At 34.0% G+C, this 20,942-nt stretch overlaps 2 protein-coding genes across 2 annotated transcripts in view; one reads left to right on the top strand and one right to left on the bottom strand.

Annotated features, from left to right (window-relative positions):
• The window catches only part of LOC132745166 (uncharacterized), a 69,032-nt gene that overhangs the window by 35,423 nt on the left and 12,667 nt on the right, over positions 1-20,942 (top strand). The window contains exons 3-7 of the mRNA XM_060733992.1: positions 2,088-2,203; positions 8,292-8,814; positions 9,710-9,856; positions 10,062-10,235; positions 14,604-14,781. Of these exons, the coding sequence (XP_060589975.1) occupies positions 2,088-2,203; positions 8,292-8,814; positions 9,710-9,856; positions 10,062-10,235; positions 14,604-14,781 (1,138 nt within the window). The remainder of the gene's footprint in view (positions 1-2,087; positions 2,204-8,291; positions 8,815-9,709; positions 9,857-10,061; positions 10,236-14,603; positions 14,782-20,942) is intronic.
• Positions 16,525-19,208, bottom strand: LOC132745165 (uncharacterized). Its single transcript, XM_060733990.1, has 2 exons — positions 18,377-19,208; positions 16,525-16,596 (listed from the first exon to the last, which is right to left on the bottom strand). Exon 1 carries the CDS (start codon positions 19,204-19,206, stop codon positions 18,385-18,387), a length of 822 nt encoding a protein of 273 aa, XP_060589973.1. The 5' UTR covers positions 19,207-19,208; the 3' UTR covers positions 16,525-16,596; positions 18,377-18,384.

Genomic DNA, 20,942 nt, shown 5'->3' with positions numbered 1-20,942 from the left:
AAATTGTCATAACTTTGTTATTTATTGTTTTATTTTATTCATACTTGGACAAAAATAACACTTTTGGCCATACTGAATTACTCAAATACAACTTTTTTAAATGACCTTGACTGTCAAGGTCAAGTTATAGAAATATGTTTAGTTATGACAGTTTGGTTGTACATATTTGATACATACTTTAAAATAAAAAAAACACCACAAATCCATAAACGTATTACATTGATTTGTAAATGTCGAGGTCAAATATGAAATTTTATTAAATTGTTAAAACAGGGTTTTACATCTCTTTGATATTTTAGGGGTCCAGTGGATGCACAGCCTAGAAAAGTAGGGGTCCAGGCCTAAATTTTACGGGTCCAAAATTATGTTCACTGAAAAAGACTATGAAGGCTCAAAATCATTTTTTTATCCAGTAAGAAATATGCATGTACATTTATATTGTACTGTTTTTATAAGTAGTACATGATTTCAATATCTGTTATCACTTTAGTTTGGTTGTTATTATCACGGGGGAGGAAATGTTACACGAGGGATGGAGTTCTTGTGATAACTGTCACAAAGTTCGTCGAAAAACTATTGTATATTCTGCAAAAACACTCGTCAAAAATGGTAATTTCCATCTTTAAAAAGTGAGTTTTAGGTGCTAAATTACATAATTACCTAATTATACTGCAAAATTGCAAACATAAAGCCTCGGCTAACAAATTTATACCCGATTTTTCAAATGTTCCGGAGTTCAAAATATGTCCTCGAGTTCTTATGATAACTTTTGTTACTGTCAATGTGTTTCTTGCGCTAAATCACCGCACGTTTTAGCGTTTTTACACGTTTTTTCTGTGAAATAGTTGTAAAATCCGACTTCAAATAACGAAGTTATGGGCCGGACACGGTTTTGCTGCTGCAAGGTCATGCTGTGACTTTGACCTTCAAGGTAGCGACCCAAATGTTGCGTGCAACACATTGTCTCAATATGGTGATCATTTCTGTGAAATAGTTGTAAAATCCAACTTCAAATGAAGTTAAGGGCGGGACATGATATTGCTGCAAGGTCATGCTGTGACCTTGACCTTCAAGGTAACGACCCAAATGTTGCGCACAACACATCATCTTAATATGGTGATCATTTCTGTGAAATAGTTTTAAAATCAGACTTCAAATAACGAAGTTATGGGCCGAACACAATTTTGCTGCAAGGTAATGCTGTGACCTTGACCTTCAAGGTAGCGACCCAAATGTTGCGCGTGACACGTCTCAATATGGTGATCATTTCTATGAATCAGACTTCAAATAACGAAGTTGTGGGTAGGACACGATTTTGCTGCAAGGTCATGCTGTGACCTTGACCTTCAAGGTAGCAACCCAAATGTTGCGTGCGACACATTGTCTCAATATGGTTATCATTTCTGTGAAAAAGTTTTAAAATCCGACTTCAAATAACAAAGTTAATATTTGTGTGACTTCAGGTGAACAACGCATGTCTAAAATGTGAATTTCGGGACGTAAATACAGTTGCACAGAATAGTACTGGACGGACAGACAACCCAGCAACTATTTGCTCCCCTGAAATTTTTCGGGGAGCATTAAAATAGATTTTACAGTAAACGTCATCAGTTACTGTAGCTTGCATGGTAAACGTAATCAGGTTCTGCAGCTGGCACTTGCCAATAGCATGCGCAGTAGACTTCAATTATGTTACCTTCAGAAATGAACAAATGCGAGCATTTTCTGCTTGTTGTATTAGATTTTAACTGGAATTTTGCGAGCTTCAAGAAGATAGAGATAAAATCACATGGGGTCAGAAACAATAAAAAATATTGTCTAAGATTATTTTTGTGCGTACACTTGGACGCAAGTGGATAACTTATATGCGTACATGTCAAAATTTATGCGTAAAGGGGCGCATAATTCTGCGTCCCGTAAAACCCTGTAAAAAAGACATTAATTCTTTGAAATTCTCTTAAATAGGTATGTTCTTCCTCTAATGTGTTTGTCTTTGGGACTAAGAGAAGGATGAGTGTGACCCCTACTCAGCGATTGTTCTTCTTATTGCTTTGCAATAATTGAGATTATTAATTTGCTTTTTTTAGTTTTTAGTAGAAATGGAATTAAAGGACTGCCTAGATGAATCCTGCTACACCCATCTCAGTGATTTTGTTGATGGCAACATCCGTGATGTAACGACTGAAAACATTGTCTTGAAAAAGTGAGTTTTTCTATATCGTGGTTCAGCTTTATCCCTATTCTGTCACTATCATTCATTTACAGATTTAATGAATATGTGGACTCAATGAAATATCTTGACTGCGCTCAAGGTGTTTCATGAAATTCCTGGCCATGTCTTTTCTAAACAAAAAGACAGATTTACAAGTTGCAAGGCCTATATGAATCTTACACCGGCTGCCGGTACAGACCGGAATATCTAGCTCGAGGGTGACCGTTTACGGCGGTAATGAGGCTGCCGAGTTTCCGCTAAACAGTTACCTGAGAGCTAGATATTCCCGTCTGCACCGAAAGCCGGTGTTTGATTCTTTTTCTTGCATATTACATATCAATTATTTTCAGAACAGAAACTCGAAAACTGATATTCTCATTATGCACTTTTTAGCTCGACTATTCGATAAGAATAAGTAGAGCTATTGTAGTCACCCGAGCGTCGGCGTAACCACTTATGTTAAAGTTTTTGTAATAGTTCAAATATTTTCAAAGTCCATTGACATATGGCTTTGAAACTTTGCACACTTGTTCATTATCATGACCCCAACCTGTAGACAGGAGGAGGTAACTCTATCAAGCATTTTGACAGTATAATGCCCCTTTTTCAACTTAGAATTTACGTTAAAGTTTTTGTAATACCTCGAATATTTTCAAAGTCCATTGACATATGGCTTTGAAACTTTGCACACTTGTTCACCATCATGACCCCAACCTGTAGACAGGAGGAGGTAACTCTATCAAGCATTTTGACAATTATGCCCCTTTTTCGACTTAGAATTTACGTTAAAGTTTTTGTATCGACTATTCGATAAGAATAAGTAGAGCTATTGTAGTCACCCGAGCGTCGGCGTAACCACTTATGTTAAAGTTTTTGTAATAGTTCAAATATTTTCAAAGTCCATTGACATATGGCTTTGAAACTTTGCACACTTGTTCACCATCATGACCCCAACCTGTAGACAGGAGGAGGTAACTCTATCAAGCATTTTGACAAAATAATGCCCCTTTTTCAACTTAGAATTTACGTTAAAGTTTTTGTAATACCTCGAATATTTTCAAAGTCCATTGACATATGGCTTTGAAACTTTGCACACTTGTTCACCATCATGACCCCAACCTGTAGACAGGAGGAGGTAACTCTATCAAGCATTTTGACAATTATGCCCCTTTTTCGACTTAGAATTTACGTTAAAGTTTTTGTAATAGTTCAAATATTTTCAAAGTCCATTGACATATGGCTTTGAAACTTTGCACACTTATTCACCATCATGACCCCAACCTGTAGACAGGAGGAGGTAACTCTATCAAGCATTTTGACAGAATTATGCCCCTTTTTCGACTTAGAATTTACGTTAAAGTTTTTGTAATAGTTCAAATATTTTCAAAGTCCATTGACATATGGCTTTGAAACTTTGCACACTTGTTCACCATCATGACCCCAACCTGTAAACAGGAGGAGGTAACTGTATCAAGCATTTTTTTTTACTATCAAGCACTAAGAATAGTCGAGCGTTGCTGTCCTACCGACAGCTCTTGTTTCTTATAGTAGCGTATGAACTTACAACTTCATTCATAACGGTTACGTGTAAGTGACGTCATCCTAAGAACGCAATTCATTCATAAAATGCGCGCGGCAATGACATCATTAAAGCGCCCGACTTGTCTTACATGGGGTGTGTAAGACAGGGATTTCTTAGCACCGGTGTAAACGGTAGATAATCCTGTCTGATATGCAAGAATAAATCCAACTTACACACCCTTACTATTTGCTGACAATTATAACTCACAATTTAATCAAACAAAGATATTTTTAACATAGAGCATATACAGGTATATGCTTTTATCAATGTTCTGCTTTAAAATATGTCTTTCTGGTTGTAATAACGTCTGTCCTACTTTAAACATAGCAACTACCTAGAGTTTATAGTGAAGACATCCTAATATCCCTGGTAAAATTCACTCTAGTGCGATTAATCAGATGATTAAATCCCAATCCAAACTAATCTGTCTTTGTGTTGTGCTTTTAGCAATATCATAATTACTCAATTGGGGAAATGTCAAAATATAGCTGATTATTCTCTACAAACAATGAAAAAATTCATTTTACGTTGGTAATCCAAAGCTTGCATATAGTGACAGTTTATATCAAGTTTGCATTTAACATTTTTTATTAACTTGAGTTCATTTAGCAATTTTAATTATTACTAATAAAGGGATACTTAAATCAGAGCTCAAAGCAAAAAAATTGTTTTAATACTGCAAATATTCTAGAGTGTTTAACATGTTATGAATTACATAATTTAATATGCCAAACAACTTTTAAAATTTCATGTTACACTTCAAGTATCCTCTTATCATATTTTAAACATATTCTAATGTAAAAATAATTGAAAAAAAAACCCTGCTTAGGTTATTAAACCCACCGACAAACGAAGTCTAAGGGGTATTCTGGAGTCAGCTGGTGGTCGGTCTGTCCGTCGGATGCAAATTTCTGGTCCGGGACATAACTCTGAAACTACAAGAGATATCAACTTCAAATTTTGTAAGTAGAAGTGCAGTGCAAAAGAATCGTAACCTTGCCTTGCCTTATTTTGGATTTATTGCCCTTTGTTTAATTTTACGCTTTGAACTTTGTCCAGGACATAACTCTTAAACGACAAGGGGTATTAATTAATGAACAAGAAACTTTGTAGGTAGATAGATCTCATTGAGTAGAAGTGCAGTGCTAGAACTGTAACTCTGCCTTGCCTAATTTTGGAGTTATTGCCCTTTGTATATTTTACACTTTGAAATTGTGCAGGACATAACTCTAAAACCACAAGGGGTATTAACAAGAAACTTTGTAGTTAGATAGATCTCAATGAGTAGAAGTGCAGTGCAAAAGAATCATAACTCTGCCTTCCCTAATTTTGGAGTTATTTCCTTTTGTTTGTGTTTTTACACTTTAAACTTTGTCCAGGACTATAAAAGGTATCAACTTAAAACTTTATAGGTATATAATGAGTAGAGGTGCAGTTAATAAGACCCTTAACCCTCTCATCCCAAATTTAGGAGTTTTTGTCCTGTGTTCATTTTTAGTCTTTGAATTTTGTCCTGGACATAACTTGAGAACTATAAAAGGTATCAACTTGAAACTTTGTAGATAGATAGATCTCACTGAGTAGAAGTGCAGTGCGGAAGCACCCCTTATTTGGAGTTATTGCCCTTTGTTCATTGTTACACTTTGAACTTTGTCCAGGACACAACTTGAAAACTAGGAAAAGTATCAACATGAAACTATGCAGGTAGATAGATCCCACTGAGTATAAGTGCAGAAATCTCAGGGATAAAGAACGAATTGCCCTTCAAAGAAGTCATGTAAACTTCAAATCCAAACTTGATTTATCTTATTGATGTAGGACAAATAAATCCAAAACATTTGAAAAAAAAAATGTATAAACTACTGCATTCTCCCAATGTGCAAAATCATTAACTAAAAAGCATGTTTTCTGACAAACACATGTCTGGTGTATTCTGACAATTTCTAGTTCATTATATTTTATCGTTTCCGCACTACTTTTCTGCAACTACTGGCTGGATATCAATTTGCTTTGTTCAAGTCAGACATTTTTACTCAGAGTTATTGCCCTTGCTTAGTTATGCAGTATGTGTCATAGGGTTAATGTATAACTATGTTATAACATGTATGTTTTTGTATACTTTAATGTTTATTGTGTTTCAAATACATAAAAAAAAAATACAACTAGTCATAATAACATAATATTGCAATCAAATAGTACATATAGAACAATAATTGTTTCCGCGCTACTTCTCTGCAACTGCTGGCTGGAATTCAACGAAACATTTTGGGAACCTTCAATATCAACAGGATATGTGCATATTGTCGCCTTGTTCCGGTCAGATACTTTAACTTAAGAGTTATGACCCTTGATTAATTATGCAGTATGCATATAGAGCAATTATTGTTTCCGCGCTACTTCTCTGCAACTACTGGCTAGAATTCAAAAAAACTTTAGGGAACCTTTAATATCAAGAGGAGATGCGCATATTGTCGGCTTGTTCTAGTCAGACCCTTTATCTCAGAGTTATGGCCCTTGATTAGTTATGCAGAATGCATATAGAGCAATGATCGTTTTCGCCCTTCTTCTCTGCAACTACTGGCTGGAATTCAACAAAACTTTATGGGAACCTTCAATACCAAGTGGAGATGCGCATATCGTTGCCTTTTTCCGGTCAGACACTTTAACTTGATTAGCTATGCAGTATGCATATAGAGCAATAATTGTTTCCATTAACTACTTGCTGGAATTCAACAAAACTTAATGGGAATCATTAATACCAAGAGGAGATATGCATAATTTGTTGCATTGTTCAGACCAGACCTATCATTACAGAGTTATGGCCCTTGATAAGTTATGTAGTATCTATTTAAAGCAATATTGCTATTTCTTTGCAACTGCTGTATTGATTTCAACAAAACTTTATGGGAACCATCAATACAAAAAGGCAATTTACATCTCATTGGCATGTCCAGATGTTACTATTTAACACGGTGTTATGGCTCTGTTATTGCCCTGAATATTTGTCCTGTACAAAGAATATTATTGTTTACGCCATGATAAGTTTATATAAATAAAGCCTTATGTTTTCAATTGTTGTGTTAGTAATAACCAGTACTGGGCAGGGGATATAAATTCATCGAATTTGATTGTTTTTCCATTTATAACTGAACACTTCCATGTACCCATTTATAGCATGTTTCTGTAACAAAATTACCAATAGGATGAGTCAAGGGCTAGAAAGGGGGAGCATATGTGTCGTTCGACATTTCTTGTTTTTGCTTTTTGATCCCCTTGGGAGTAGGTCACTTAAAATAGAAAAATAGTTTTTTCAGAATTATAACTACAGTTAGGCATGAGATATTGTAATTAAATTTGGTATTTAGCAAGCTTATACGAAGACCCCCGGCTCGGTTTGCTTTTGTACCCCCTGGGATTAAGGGTCATTGTTACTAAAAATAATAATTAATTAGAAATTAGTTAAGAATTATTTTACATATTTGATACTTAAGAATTATAGGCTGAGTTAAAATTTTGCTTTAGACAACTTAAATTTCCGAAAAGTCAAGGCTGGAGGGGGTATTAATCACTTTCAGTCATAGCTCTAGTTACAACAAGTAGGGAGTCCTTACACTGTGGTATGCATGACCCCTTTGTTTTTAGGGTTTAGGCCCCAGGGAGAGGATATGTTGCACAATATAATATAATATATATAATATTATACATAATATTATTTAAAGACAGTGCATTGAAATTTAAATATTTATTGATGTTTGATGGTTTTAATCAATGTATTAAAGTTATTTACGCAAAAAAGACACTATATACCTGTATTCTGCTGTAGAATACTCGGGTGACCGTTAAGACCCATGGGCCTCTTGTTTATTTGAAACAAACAACCTTTGTCTAATTGTAACGATTAATTTAATTAACGGCTAATGAAGTTTAAGGTCAATTCAATGCAGTCTACATATCAACAGAGAAGTGTATACACCATCACAATAGAGGCACAGTTTGGTTTGTTCTATTGATTTTATTGGATAATACGTATGATGCGGCATCATAAGCATACTTAAGCCAAAAAATGGTTAAGGAAATAAAGGTTTTCACACATTTGTGACATCATGAGGCAGCGTTCTACAAAAACGCAAACACTTGACAGGTTAAAGTGGTCACTTGATAAAAAGATTGATCTCAATTATTTACATAATTAGCGGTGGCGTTGAGCAAAAGTTGCTTAACACAGTAAAGATATAGAGAGAAAATGATCGAGGGAAATTACAGTGGTCTGTTTTGCTTTAACTCTCAATGAAGTATTTCACTTATATATTTCTGTAGTTCTATGAAAGCATTAGATGAAACTTGTAAAATAAAACATTTGAAATGGCTTTTCAAATTTGCAAAAACTTTTGATCATTGGTTGTAAGTAAGAATTCTAGTACAAAATGTTAACAATATAAAGACAATTTACTTTTAATACACAGGACATATTTGAATAATAAACAATTGTTATTCTAGATTGTGTAATTTTGTTGAGGAAAGCTCCAAACAAGAGGCATGGGATGAAATACATGAAGAAAAGACATTTTTTACATCTATCTTAGTAAAAGTACAACTGCTGAAGACACTGAAGAGTAAAATTACAAAAATAAGCAAAATCAAATACACATTTGATGAAACACATGATCTTCTGCCAAAGGAACCAAAATCGAGGCTACAGTTATTGTTAGAAAGGAGAAGAAAACCAGCAGATGTTAGAATTAAACATGTGAAATGGAGTAAATTAAAACAAGATAGTTATGACACAGTAAAGAGTAAAGAATGCCTTGAAAAACATTCAAAAGAGCTTGGTCAGTTTGAAGAGAATCTGACATGTGTATATAAGAAATTAAAGAGATTGATGGAAAGGCAGGGAGTGTCTCAGGCAATAAAAGCATCAGAGATTTTGGCTCAAGCAGTTTTGCACCCACATGTAATTGTCTTGCCTGGTAAAGTTAATGAGCCTGGAATGTACACATTTGACAATTATCTTAACCTAAAGGTTTGTTTATGTTTGAAATTCAGTTCTAAATCCATTACTTATTTTAAATACTGGTAAAGACATACAAACTCTATTAAGACCCCACTTAAAAAGTGGGAACATACTGAAATACACACCTAGGTCACCACTTTCTTGTCTGATCAGTAATTTAAAGAGGAATTAGTGCTTATTTCTGTTACTTGGTAGGGACATTATCCAAAGCCAGTTGATGACCCCTATTGATTTTTAGGTCAAAGTCCCAGTAACCTTGACCAATAAAAGCTTGTCAGACCAATAACTAGCAATAACTTTACTTTTTTCCTAAGATTTGGTGTGGAGGTTGGTTATAACTAGTGAATGACCCCTATTGATTTTAAGGTCAATCGGTTAAAGGTCAAGGTTATGATGGCCTTGACCCCTGTAAGCTTGTCTGGCCAATTACTAGAGAACAATTTGGCCAACAGTCTTGAGATTTGGTTTGATAGTTTATCATTGCTTTTGAGGTAAAAGTCTATAGCTTTGACCACAAAAAGCTTGTCTAACCAATAACTAAACTGGCCAGACATTTTATTTGCTTTTCATTCATTGCTAACAATATTAATTAAGAGCTTTAAGAATCACATGAGCGATATAAGGGCCATCATGGCCCTGTTGTTTTACTTAGCAAGTATACTGTAAACAAAGACTTTAATATCAGATTATGTAGGAGATAAATTGGGGCATAGTGGAAATGTTCCATATTTTTGAGTTAAGCAAGTTAATTGTGCGTTCTACTGTATTCATCATTCTTTTCTTAATACTAATTTTTTGTTGATAACTGTGTTGTTAAACAGTTTCATTGCATTCATGCTGAGCTTTTTTATATTTATATACATGTTGTTGTTAATTATATATGCATGTACATTTCTTTATTTAGAGAACAGAGGTGATACTGGCCCAGTTTTATGAGGCAGTAGGGAAAGATCTGATGTCTTTTCTGCTGACTACTTGTATAAAAGACCATAAGTTAAATAGTGAAAAGCTTAAGCATCCTGATACAGTTCTCAATGACATCATTATAAAGGTATAAGCTCTAGAATATTCCTTACTTTTGAGTCAAGATTTGAACCAGCAAAACAAAAGATCATTGTTTTCTTTATTGAACACTTTAAGTTCTAATCTGTTTTGTTGTAACTTTTTAAGCTTTTTCTTAACTCATTTGTTTTATATAAAGTAAACAATGTAAATTAGTTATAATGAGGTGATATTTCAGTAAATATTTATTTTAGGCAGATACAATGGCACAGCTACTATATCATGACATTGAGAGTGTGATGCATGACTGTGTTAAGATGGAACAATATCTGATTGGTCGCTCACAATTAAGGGCAGCTGCTAATTCAGCTGTCAACCGTTTATTACAGACATCAGTTCTACAGAAGTGGAGTGATCTTGATGTTACAGTATGTAGAACTTCCATGACATTGACGCTTTTTTTGCCCCTGGGGATGTGACAAGTTAACAAACATTTGCATCCTTTTCCCCCAGTTATTTTCCATTTTTACAAAAAAAATCAAGCTTTATAATTGCAACAGTCATTGTTATCATTTGTATGGTAAGCACATAAGGGGAAAAATATAGGTTTCCATCTAAAAAAATCATAACCAAACACTTATGATACACATCTTTCCCCTTAGCCTCCACTTTGTTTGGTCATATTTGATAAATAAATAAAGAACTTAATGAGTTTTAATATTTGAATGGAGAGATTTATTTACTATTTCTTCTGGCTGTGTTACCAAATCATGACATCAAAGTCACTTGGTATTAAGGTAATAGCACACTGTATTACACTGGCCACCGACGGGATTACATAATATATAGGGTACTTATAATAGAATTTTTTGATGCCCATCTTGAAACAGACCATTAACTGGCAGGGTTATAATATATAAAAGTGACAGTCATAACAGTACTGTAATACTGAAAACAAGTGTTCACATGCACCAGGTCTCTAGGTAAAAGGTCAAGGTCATACTTAAACTTAAACATGAATTGATGGATTTTATTATTATTTGGCACAATTAAATGTTTACCATATTGATATGGAGTGTTATACAAAAAATTCACATACCTGTGGCTTAATGTCAAGGTTACATGCAGAGATTGAAAAAAAAATTGTGTGTATGGAATATTTTTGTCATCATGAATATAATGTGTCTAATGTAAATATTCACGACAGCATATTAAGACTGTTTGTGATGGATATGGTTCTCTTGTTGTTTCTGATAACAATACATTAAGTGTTGCCATTCCTTATTTATAATACATCATCCATTTGCATTTCACACTGGCAAAACTCTTAATTTGTAGTTTATATCTATATTTGCCTTTCATTTGACACTTTAGCTTCCAAAGTTTTTTTTTTCAAGTTTGTTTATTATATTGTATATTCTAGTAAGTATATATCCAAGGACCCCATTGGAAATAAGCCTTCGGGCTTTCATGGGAAATCCGAGGTTATTGCACACTACTATATACATGCTTCCACTTACGTCGTCACATTATATTTAATAACTGGTAAATTGATATCTTGTCATAGGAAAGAAAGATTTTTAGATTTTGTACTTTATTATTATATTTTATTATTTAATGAGCCTCCTGTGATATTTATGTTTGACAAACTTCCGAAATATTTAATTACAATTGTGTCATCAGTTTTATATAAAATGTATAAGTGTTTGTATTATTTATATGTGTGTTTTAACCTGAATAAATATCTATCTAGCACTGTATTTGATAATTTGCATAAGCACTGGGTCCTGACACAAGTAACGAAAATTGTTCCACAACGAAAGCATGTGAAGGTTGACCTTCGAAAGTTTGTTTACATATCTCCGGTAGATGTGCGTGTCCCGATTTCTTAGATCTGTTGCTTATGTATTCGAGGTTCATGGATTGTTCTTAGAGCAACTATTGTATTAAAAGTGATATAATGGTAAATATCTATTATTACTGTTTTGTTTGTCTTATTTATTAAACGTTAAACAGTCATATTATACAAAATAAACATGTCATGCTTTTTGATACTTTAATTTTAGTATAAGTAACATATTCCACGATGAAATTCATTGTTAATGTTTCTTGATGTTGGAAATATGGAAAAATACTAATAATATACAAGTTTTATTTAATTTCTTTGCTAGAAAAGCTAAGAAACGTTTTTTTTGCCTTGAGTAAGTTTATCACAGAGTATGTGTATGTTGCTCAACGAAAACAGTTTTCATGAGGACGTAAATTAACGAAAACATTTCATATTTCAGAGGCCTGGCCATGCTGCGAGTCTGCCCTCATTGCAGTCTCATTCAAAAGCCTGATTTTAAGCAATTTTACGTCACAGAGCTTATGAGCACCCCAAGGACTACCTTCACTACATGATTGAGTCAGAAGGGCTTATAAAGTGCCGTATTAGCAAAGAGTGTATGAAGATTTAAAATATTTACCCCAGATGTTGCTCCAAAGGCAGAGGAATTGACATTTGATAAAATAAGTGGTAAATCATTAAGTTCTATGTATCATACATTTGACATTCCTAAGTGATAAGGAAGCCAAAAAGAAAATAGGCCAACATACCAGTCTACAGAATGCCATCAGGAGGCAACCAGCCAGTAAGACAGCTCCACAAAACAGATTCTTCGGCCACATACAACATGGGCTTAATTATCACATCATACAGGTGTTAGAAAAACAATTTGTAAACATATAAATGATCCAAAGTTGTATAATAGTATTAGTTAAACAAATTGCTTATCTGATGTACAGGAGAATATAGAATGGATGAGAGTAATTAAGATAGGCCAAGGCACTAGTCAAATATTATATGTCAGTCAGGCTATGTTTTCCCGTTTAACCGTCAGCAGCTTGTATAAATGAGTTTTAATAAGACAATATTTTCTTTATTTTCTCAAGATAATAGAAGTCTATCAAGAGTATAATATAACGCACATATAAGCACAAAGGAAGCGGCTAATTTCTTACAGTGTTATTCGGTGTTCGTGAGAAATTCACTGCATGAATTTTGAAAACGAAATTTAAAATGGACATATTAATAAAGGCGTAGTATGTTTTTTCAAATGTTTTGTTTAAATTCAATGATAGCTACATATATTTATATAAATGTACATTTAAATTAAACAAAAACTTCTTAGTGCAAAGTGTTAACTCCCATTATGTACTCTTCAAATAGGATGTACGCGAAAATGGAAGTAGAAATAATTAATGCTTGATGGTGTTGGATTTCTCAATTTGTTCTGTACCGGTTATAACGAGACCCGCTTATAACTTGGAACTATGCAAAGTCCCGTCGATCTCGTTGTATGCGGAATGCACTGTAATAATCTTTTGCACTGTAAATTTTTATATAGTTTAAAGGCACATTATTCGTCAGAAATAAATACAGAATAGGGAAGTGGGGCCTGTTGACATATCGTAAATTAGGAAAGTAGCATTGATGACGTCAGATTGTCTGCGAGATCAAAGGTGTCAACTGCAAGCAGGATCTTTGGAAATTTTTGGGAGGTGTAGATCAAAGGTATCATGGGTTGACAGAATGATGATGTGTTAAAACAAGATTTGCTAGATTTTTTTACATCATTTGAAGAGAGAGAATTGTTTTTATTTGTTTTTATAATCTTTATTTTATCTTTATTAAACGCCCCCCTTTTGAAAAATGTTACGCCCCGAGGGCGTAAACGCGGGATTTTATGGTAATTACTTCTTTGCCATAGAAGCAAAAGGCGACTGCTATTTGGCTAATAAGCTCTATTTAGGAAACTAAAACAAAACATTAAGAGTGAAAGGCTTTTGAAAAATATGAATTTTAACACTTTTGGGGCTCAAGGGCCTTTAATGAATTAATGGTATTTGAATCGAGAAATACGCCTTAGGAAATAAAACACAATAGGATAATTGACATGCATGTTCACTAGTCTATGAAGCAAGGAAAGAAAAACATGTAATTTGTGTGACTTTCTTTTCCTCATGGTATATACAGCAGAATACAATTTGAGACATAGTTTATTACAAGGAGAATTTAAAGCTTCAACAATGTTCTAAGAAATGTAAGGCTTATAGTAGTGTATACTCTATAAATGTTGACATGATTTTCCTTAGTTAAGCTTAAGTTTTCAAAATTTTCAACACATTAACATGATTAAACATAGCCATGAAACATTAACTTGAAAACACTGTTAAAAGTGTCCAATCCTTTTTAGATATTTAAATTTAAGCCATCCTGAAATGTAAGGAAAATAGCTAAGCTGTTGTCTGTACTAAACATGCTCCCTCTCTGTGAGCAACACTCTCACAGATATCGTTTTCGTTTAGTCAATGCGTTACTTTATTTTAAAAAAAAATGCTTATCTATAAAACATAAACTATACAGGTATGGTTTTCTAGAATAAATACTTCAAGCAATAATGCATATGTTATTTAATTAATCAAAAAATTGCTTTCAACACAGTTCTCATACACTCATTCAAAATTGTCTTTTGCAAATATCTAAACAGCAAAATCTCTTTCAGTTATTTTAAACAATAAAAATTACAGCCTTGATTGCACTAAAAGTGTGTATTTAACTGGATTTCTGATTAGATAATGTGTATCTCTGAATGCTCAAGGTTGTGAAATGAAAATATTATATGTATTTGGATTTTTATTTTTAGAGAAACATTCTTGCACTTTCGTTTAAAAATTGTCGTTACTTGCGTCAGGACCCAGTGATAAGTATAATTTAGTTTATGTATGAAATGTTAATGCGTTTTTTAATGTAGAGCTGTACACCATCTAAAGTGTTGAAGTCAAATAAAATGCAAGATACAGCTATAAGAAACCAGGAAATACCTAATCGTTGTAAGAACAGAACCTATCTGGATCACAATAACAGCAGTCCTGATGTAATAAACTTAGAGGTTGATGCTAGAAAAATCACCCTGACAGATATCATGGAAGGTAATGTTTGATTTCCTCTATCACGGTGCTTAATCGTTCCGGGCTGATTTGGAATATTTATTTTCCGTTCCTGAAATGATTTGCATTTATTGGCACCGGTTGATTCAGATAAAATGAAAATTTTCATAAGTTTTATTGTAGAAACTTAGAATCTGGTATTTCTTATAATGATGCTGTTTTTGGAACATAGAATATTTTTTGGGGTATTAAACTTGGAAAATATTTGTTTTTTGTTGCCTTTAAAGATGCTATTTTGTACATGTGAAGCCGAAGGCTTGATGAAAAATAATGGACCCCCATCCAAGCTTTAGTGCAGGATGGAGGGCATTATTTGAATAAAGCCGGAGGCTGAGCATGTACAAAATAGCATTTCATTTTGAATTTATGGTTTAAGTCGCGTATTCAAAGGTTTAAATTTCCCGCTATATCACGGACATGCGCGTGACTACCGGAAGTAATAACCGGAAGCATGAAACACATGTTTTCACTCATTTAAAGAGTGTTTTTTGTTGCAATAAAGCAACTAAGGGAGGGTTAAAACCTCTCTATATTATATAATAAGACATTAATCACATACTATGATACTATACACAAGGGAGGGTTTGTACATGCTCAGCCTCCGGCTTTATTCAAATAATGCCCTCCATCCTGCACTAAAGCTTGGATGGGGGTCCATTATTTTTCATCAAGCCTTCGGCTTCACATGTACAAAATAGCATCTTTAAAGGCAACAAAAAACAAATATTTTCCAAGTTTAATACCCCAAAAAATATTCTATGTTCCAAAAACAGCATCATTATAAGAAATACCAGATTCTAAGTTTCTACAATAAAACTTATGAAAATTTTTAGATGATTTCCAATCAGCAGTTTTTAAAATCTCCCTTATTGAACATCCTTTATTTAGGCAGCCGAAGCTGATGCTCCTCTATAAGAATGTGCCTTATATTTAGTTATATCAATCCCTGCTAAACTTAACACATTTTTTAACCATCTTGCCAAAGTGCTCGAAGAAACAGCATTAAAGGTAACATATGAAACAAACACCTTTTTACTTTTTCTAATATCAGCAGTCTTTTTAACATAATAAAGTAGAGTATGCATTGGACATATATTTTCTTCCAGATAATGCTCTATCCTTATAGAGTAATATTGACCTGTCTTGGATGTCTTCAAAATATCCGTGAATGTGAAAACAACTGCCTGTTGTTGAATAAAACATATTGTCTAAAGTTAAAGAACACAAAGTCTGAGCTCTTGGTGCAGTTGCAAGAGCAAACAAGGCTAAGGTTTTAAAAGTTAATAATTTCAAAGATAACCTAGATAATGGCATTAACTTTTGTAAATAACACAAAACAACAGAAACATCCCAAATCATTATATAACGCGGTTTAGCCGGTTTATGTAAAAATACACTTCTCATGAATCTTACAACCATTTTGTTGTCACTGCACCATGTATTTCCCAATAAGGACAATGTTTGCATTAACATCGCTTTATGAAGATTTATAACGGAATAAGACATACCAGATTGAAATAAAAATACAGGTAACTCACGACTACACCTTCAGACGAACAAATTGGACTGGAACATCTAATAGAATTCCACATATACCATCTTTTCCAGGCACTGCTATACTGTTTTCTTGTGCCCTGTGACCAAGATTCTGCGATGAAATCTGCAACAATTGATGAAATTCCCTTACTCTGCAGGCTTTCCCTGATAACACCACTCCAATCATTTTTTAATTTTCTTCCTAATGGGTGTAATGTTCCATTGTGCGGCAACACTAGAAGATCTCTGTGTCTGGGTAACCTGATAGGAAAATCACAAAGGTTTTCAAGTAGAATAGGGAACCAAGGTTGTGTGAACCAAAAAGGAACAATCATTAGAGCTCTATCAACCTCATCAATAACAATTTTATTTAGTACTTTCCCAATTAAATTAAATGGAGGAAAAATGTATGGTATCATATCCTTCCATGATAATGAAAAAGCATTAACTGCGTAAGCCCCTGGTTCGGGAAACCATGAAACAAATTTAGGTAAGTGATTATTAAGTCTAGAAGCAAAAAAGGTCTATGTTAGGCATAAATGTGTGTCTACATAATCTTTCAAAAATATCTTTTTTCAATGTCCATTCAGTGGAATCTGAAAAATTTCTAGAATAATAATCAGCACTTTTATTTAATTTACCAGGGACATGTACAGCAGAAATATATATATTTCTACTTAAACACCATTCCCATAAACATTTTGAAAGGTCATCTAATTCCAAAGAATTCATACCACCAAAATTATTTATGTAAGTTACCACTGAAACAGAATCTGAATGAATCTCAATATGAATATCACAAAATTCATTGTAAAATGCTTGCATGCAGTAAAAAACTGCAAGGAGTTCCAAATAATTAATATGATGACCACATTCCTGATTTTTCCATCTGCCTTGTGTGTGCAAACCAGAAATCAGGTCTATTCCACCATAACCTTCCATCGAGGCATCTGTAAAACACCTTCTGGATACAGAAATAGGCCTGATTCTTTTACCATTTTTATTCTTCACGTTTTTTAACCACCATTGAATTTCATGGATACTTTTCGTAGATAAACTAACTTTATTATCAAAATTCATATTTTGACCTAAACCTATCAACTTTTCTCTTTCAAGGGCTCTATAATGTAGTGGCCCTTCTAAAATTGCATAAAAAGAACTAACTATCACACCTATAAAAGATGCCAACTGTCTGACCAAAACAACCTCATGTTGCAATAAATAGGATGCTTTCGACATAATTTTCTGCACTTTTTCATCAGTCAAAAATACCTTGAACTGAACTGTATCAATAATATGACCAAAGAAAATAATTCTCTGACAAGGGATTAGTACAGACTTTTTCTCATTTATAGTAAATCCTAAACTCTGTAATGTCTTTGTAATAGTAACCGTATTATTCAAACACACATGTGACAACTCATTGAAATTAATAGAATCATCAATATAATAAGAACAGCGTATATCTTGCTGTCTAAACCAAGCAAAAATGGGACGTAATACTTTAGTAAACAAATATGGGGCTATTTTCAAACCAAATGGTAAACATACAAATGAGTATAAAATAGAATTGAATGAAAACTTCAAATATTTCCAGTGTGAAGGATGTATAGGAATAGAGAAATATGCATCAGATAAATCAACTTTTGTCATAAAGTCATTTTGTTTAATCAAATCCAAAACAATAGAAAATGTTTCCTGTTTAAAATGACTATATTGTAAGAACTCATTTAAAAATCTCAAGTTTATAACTGGTCGAAATTTATTATTAGGTTTAGGAACAATAAATATTGTTGAAATAAATTGATCAATCTCTGATTCTGATTTAATAATTGCTCCTTTTTTCAACAAATCTTGAACTTCATTATGAACAATTGCTTTTTGATCTGAACAAAAAGGAATTTTCATGAGGAATGCTTCTTTGAAAAGGATTTTCATTAAAATCTATCTTATACCCCGAAACTGCATTCAAGATCCAAGGATCTGAAGTAAATTTTTTCCATACACTTAAAAAATACTGTGTACGTCCAACTTGACTTACCCTTTCATTTATTCCTGATCGTTTGGGGCACTGGCTGTAGCAGAAGCCAAGGCACCTCTTCTCATACCTCTTCCTCGTCCGCCTAGACCAATCTTGAAAGATTGTCCACGTAACGGATACGGTCTAGTCCTAAAACCAGAACGCTGATTGTATGTAGATGACTGGTAGCCGTAATTACTAAAATTTGAGTTAACAAATCCTCGACCAGAGCGTCTACGCTGGACACCTCTATAATTGCTGTAAGTATAATCCTTACCAATGTACGATAAAGCATCACAACTTTTGACTTCTTTTGAAACATCATCACCAAAAAGTTTGGTTGTTATAGGCATCGAAATACTACACAATGAAGAATACTTCTTCTTCAAATACGGTCTTATAAGATATCTCCTCCTCAAACTGAGGTTGTATTGCACCTGACCCAGAACAGTAAACAGGTCAGAGAAGATACATTTTGCCTCATTTTTCATAAGATTGTTCTTTTTCACAAACTCAAGCAACTTAACAACTGGACCTAGGCCCGAAACCACAAGATTTTGTATGTCCACCATAAACTTATCTTGAAAATGGGCTCTTTTGTCTAATGTTTTCCATATTTCCTGGTTAACAATGGGCGGAATGGCCCTGTCACAATTCTTAGGTACTTGGTACTTATTCAAAATAGAGTCTAAGTCACACTGGGCAGTAAATGCCGTGTTATTATACCCCCAAAAACGAAGTTTGGGGGGGTATATAGGAGTCACCCGGTGGTCGGTCGGTCGGTCGGTTGGTCGGTCGGTCGGTCGGTCGGTCGGTCCAGACGTCCGTTGCATTTTCCTTGTCCGGAGCATAACTTGAAGACTAATGGTTGGAATTCAATATAACTACATACAATGGTCAAGCACATTGAGAGGAAGTGCAGTGCGAAAGAAACATAACTCTATCTTGACTAATTACAGAGTTATTGCCCTTTGTTACTTTTCCTTGTCCGTGGCATAACTTGAAAACTATTGGTTGGAATTCAAAACAACTTCATACAATTGTCAAACACAATAAGGGGAAGTGCAGTGCACAAGAACCATAACTCTATCTAAAGTAATTACAGAGTTATTGCCCTTTGTTGCTTTTCCATTGCCTTCTTTTTTTTTGTCCGGACCATAACTTGAAGACTAATGGTTGGAATTCAATATAACTACATACAATGGTCAAGCACATTGAGAGGAAGTGCAGTGCATAAGAACCATAACTCTATCTAAAGTAATTACAGAGTTATTGCCCTTTATTACTTTTCCATTGCTTTCTTTTGTCTGGACCATAACTTGAAGACTAATTGTTGGAATTCATTATAACTTCATACAATGGTCCAGCACATTGAGAGGAAGTGCAGTGCACAAGAACCATAACTCCATTTTGACTAATTACAGAGTTACTGCCCTTTGTTTCTTTTCCTTGTCCAGAGCATGACTTTAAAACTACTGGTTCGAATTCAAAACAACTTCATACAATGGTCAAGCACAATAAGGGGAAGTGCAGTGCACAAGAACCATAACTCCATCTTGACTAATTACAGAGTTATTGCCCTTTGTTACTTTTCCATTGCTTTCTTTTGTCCGGACCATAACTGGAAAACTTATTGTTGGAATTCATTATAACTTCATACAATGGTCAAGCACATTGAGAGGAAGTGCAGTGCATAAGAACCATAACTCCATCTTGACTAATTACAGAGTTACTGCCCTTTGTTACTTTTCCTTGTCCAGAGCATGACTTGAAAACTACAGTTTGGAATTCAAAACAAACTTCATTCAATGGTCAAGCACAATAAGGGGAAGTGCAGTGCACAAGAACCATAACTTCATCTTGACTAATTACAGAGTTATTGCCCTTTGTTACTTTTCCTTGTCCAGAGCATAACTTGAAAACTACTGTTTGGAATTCAGTACAACTTCATACAGTTGTCAAGGACATTAAAAGGAAGTGCAGTGCACAAGAGCCATAACTCCATTTTGACAAAATACAGAGTTACTGCCCTTTGATACTTTTCCTTGTCCGGAGCATAACTTAAAACGTACTGGTTGGAATCCAAAACAACTTCATACAATGGTCAAGCACAATAAGAGGAAGTGCAGTGCACAAGAACTATAACTCTATCTTCAGTATTTATAGAGTTATTGCCCTTTGTTCTTTTTCTTTGTCTTTCTGGACTTATTACAGAGTAATTCAATTAAACTTCACCAATGGCCAACCACATTGAAAGGAAATGCAACATACATGAACCACAATTATCTTTAATTGCCCACAACCATAACTCTATGTTTCAATTCTTTTACAAGGTATTCTGTTACTAGTAACATCCTCATTTCCGAAGCAGACTTGTGGGGGTATTAATCACATTTAGTGATAGTTCTAGATTAAATTGGCCAAGGACTCATTCACTGGCTCACCTTTCTCTGGTATCTTTAATTTGGGAAGATCCCATGTATCACTATCCGACTCAAGTCTATTATCAGTACAACCATCGTCAAAAGCCGAAGAAAAATCTTTTGACAGATTACGAATCCCTGTATCTTCAATATCAACATCTTGG

This window comes from Ruditapes philippinarum, unplaced genomic scaffold (genome assembly GCF_026571515.1).
Source record: "Ruditapes philippinarum isolate M1 unplaced genomic scaffold, ASM2657151v2 ctg323_1_1_1_1, whole genome shotgun sequence".
Taxonomy (NCBI): Eukaryota; Metazoa; Mollusca; class Bivalvia; order Venerida; family Veneridae; genus Ruditapes; species Ruditapes philippinarum.
The sequence above is the reverse complement of the archived record's forward strand: the minus strand, read 5'-3'. Positions and strand labels throughout refer to the sequence as shown.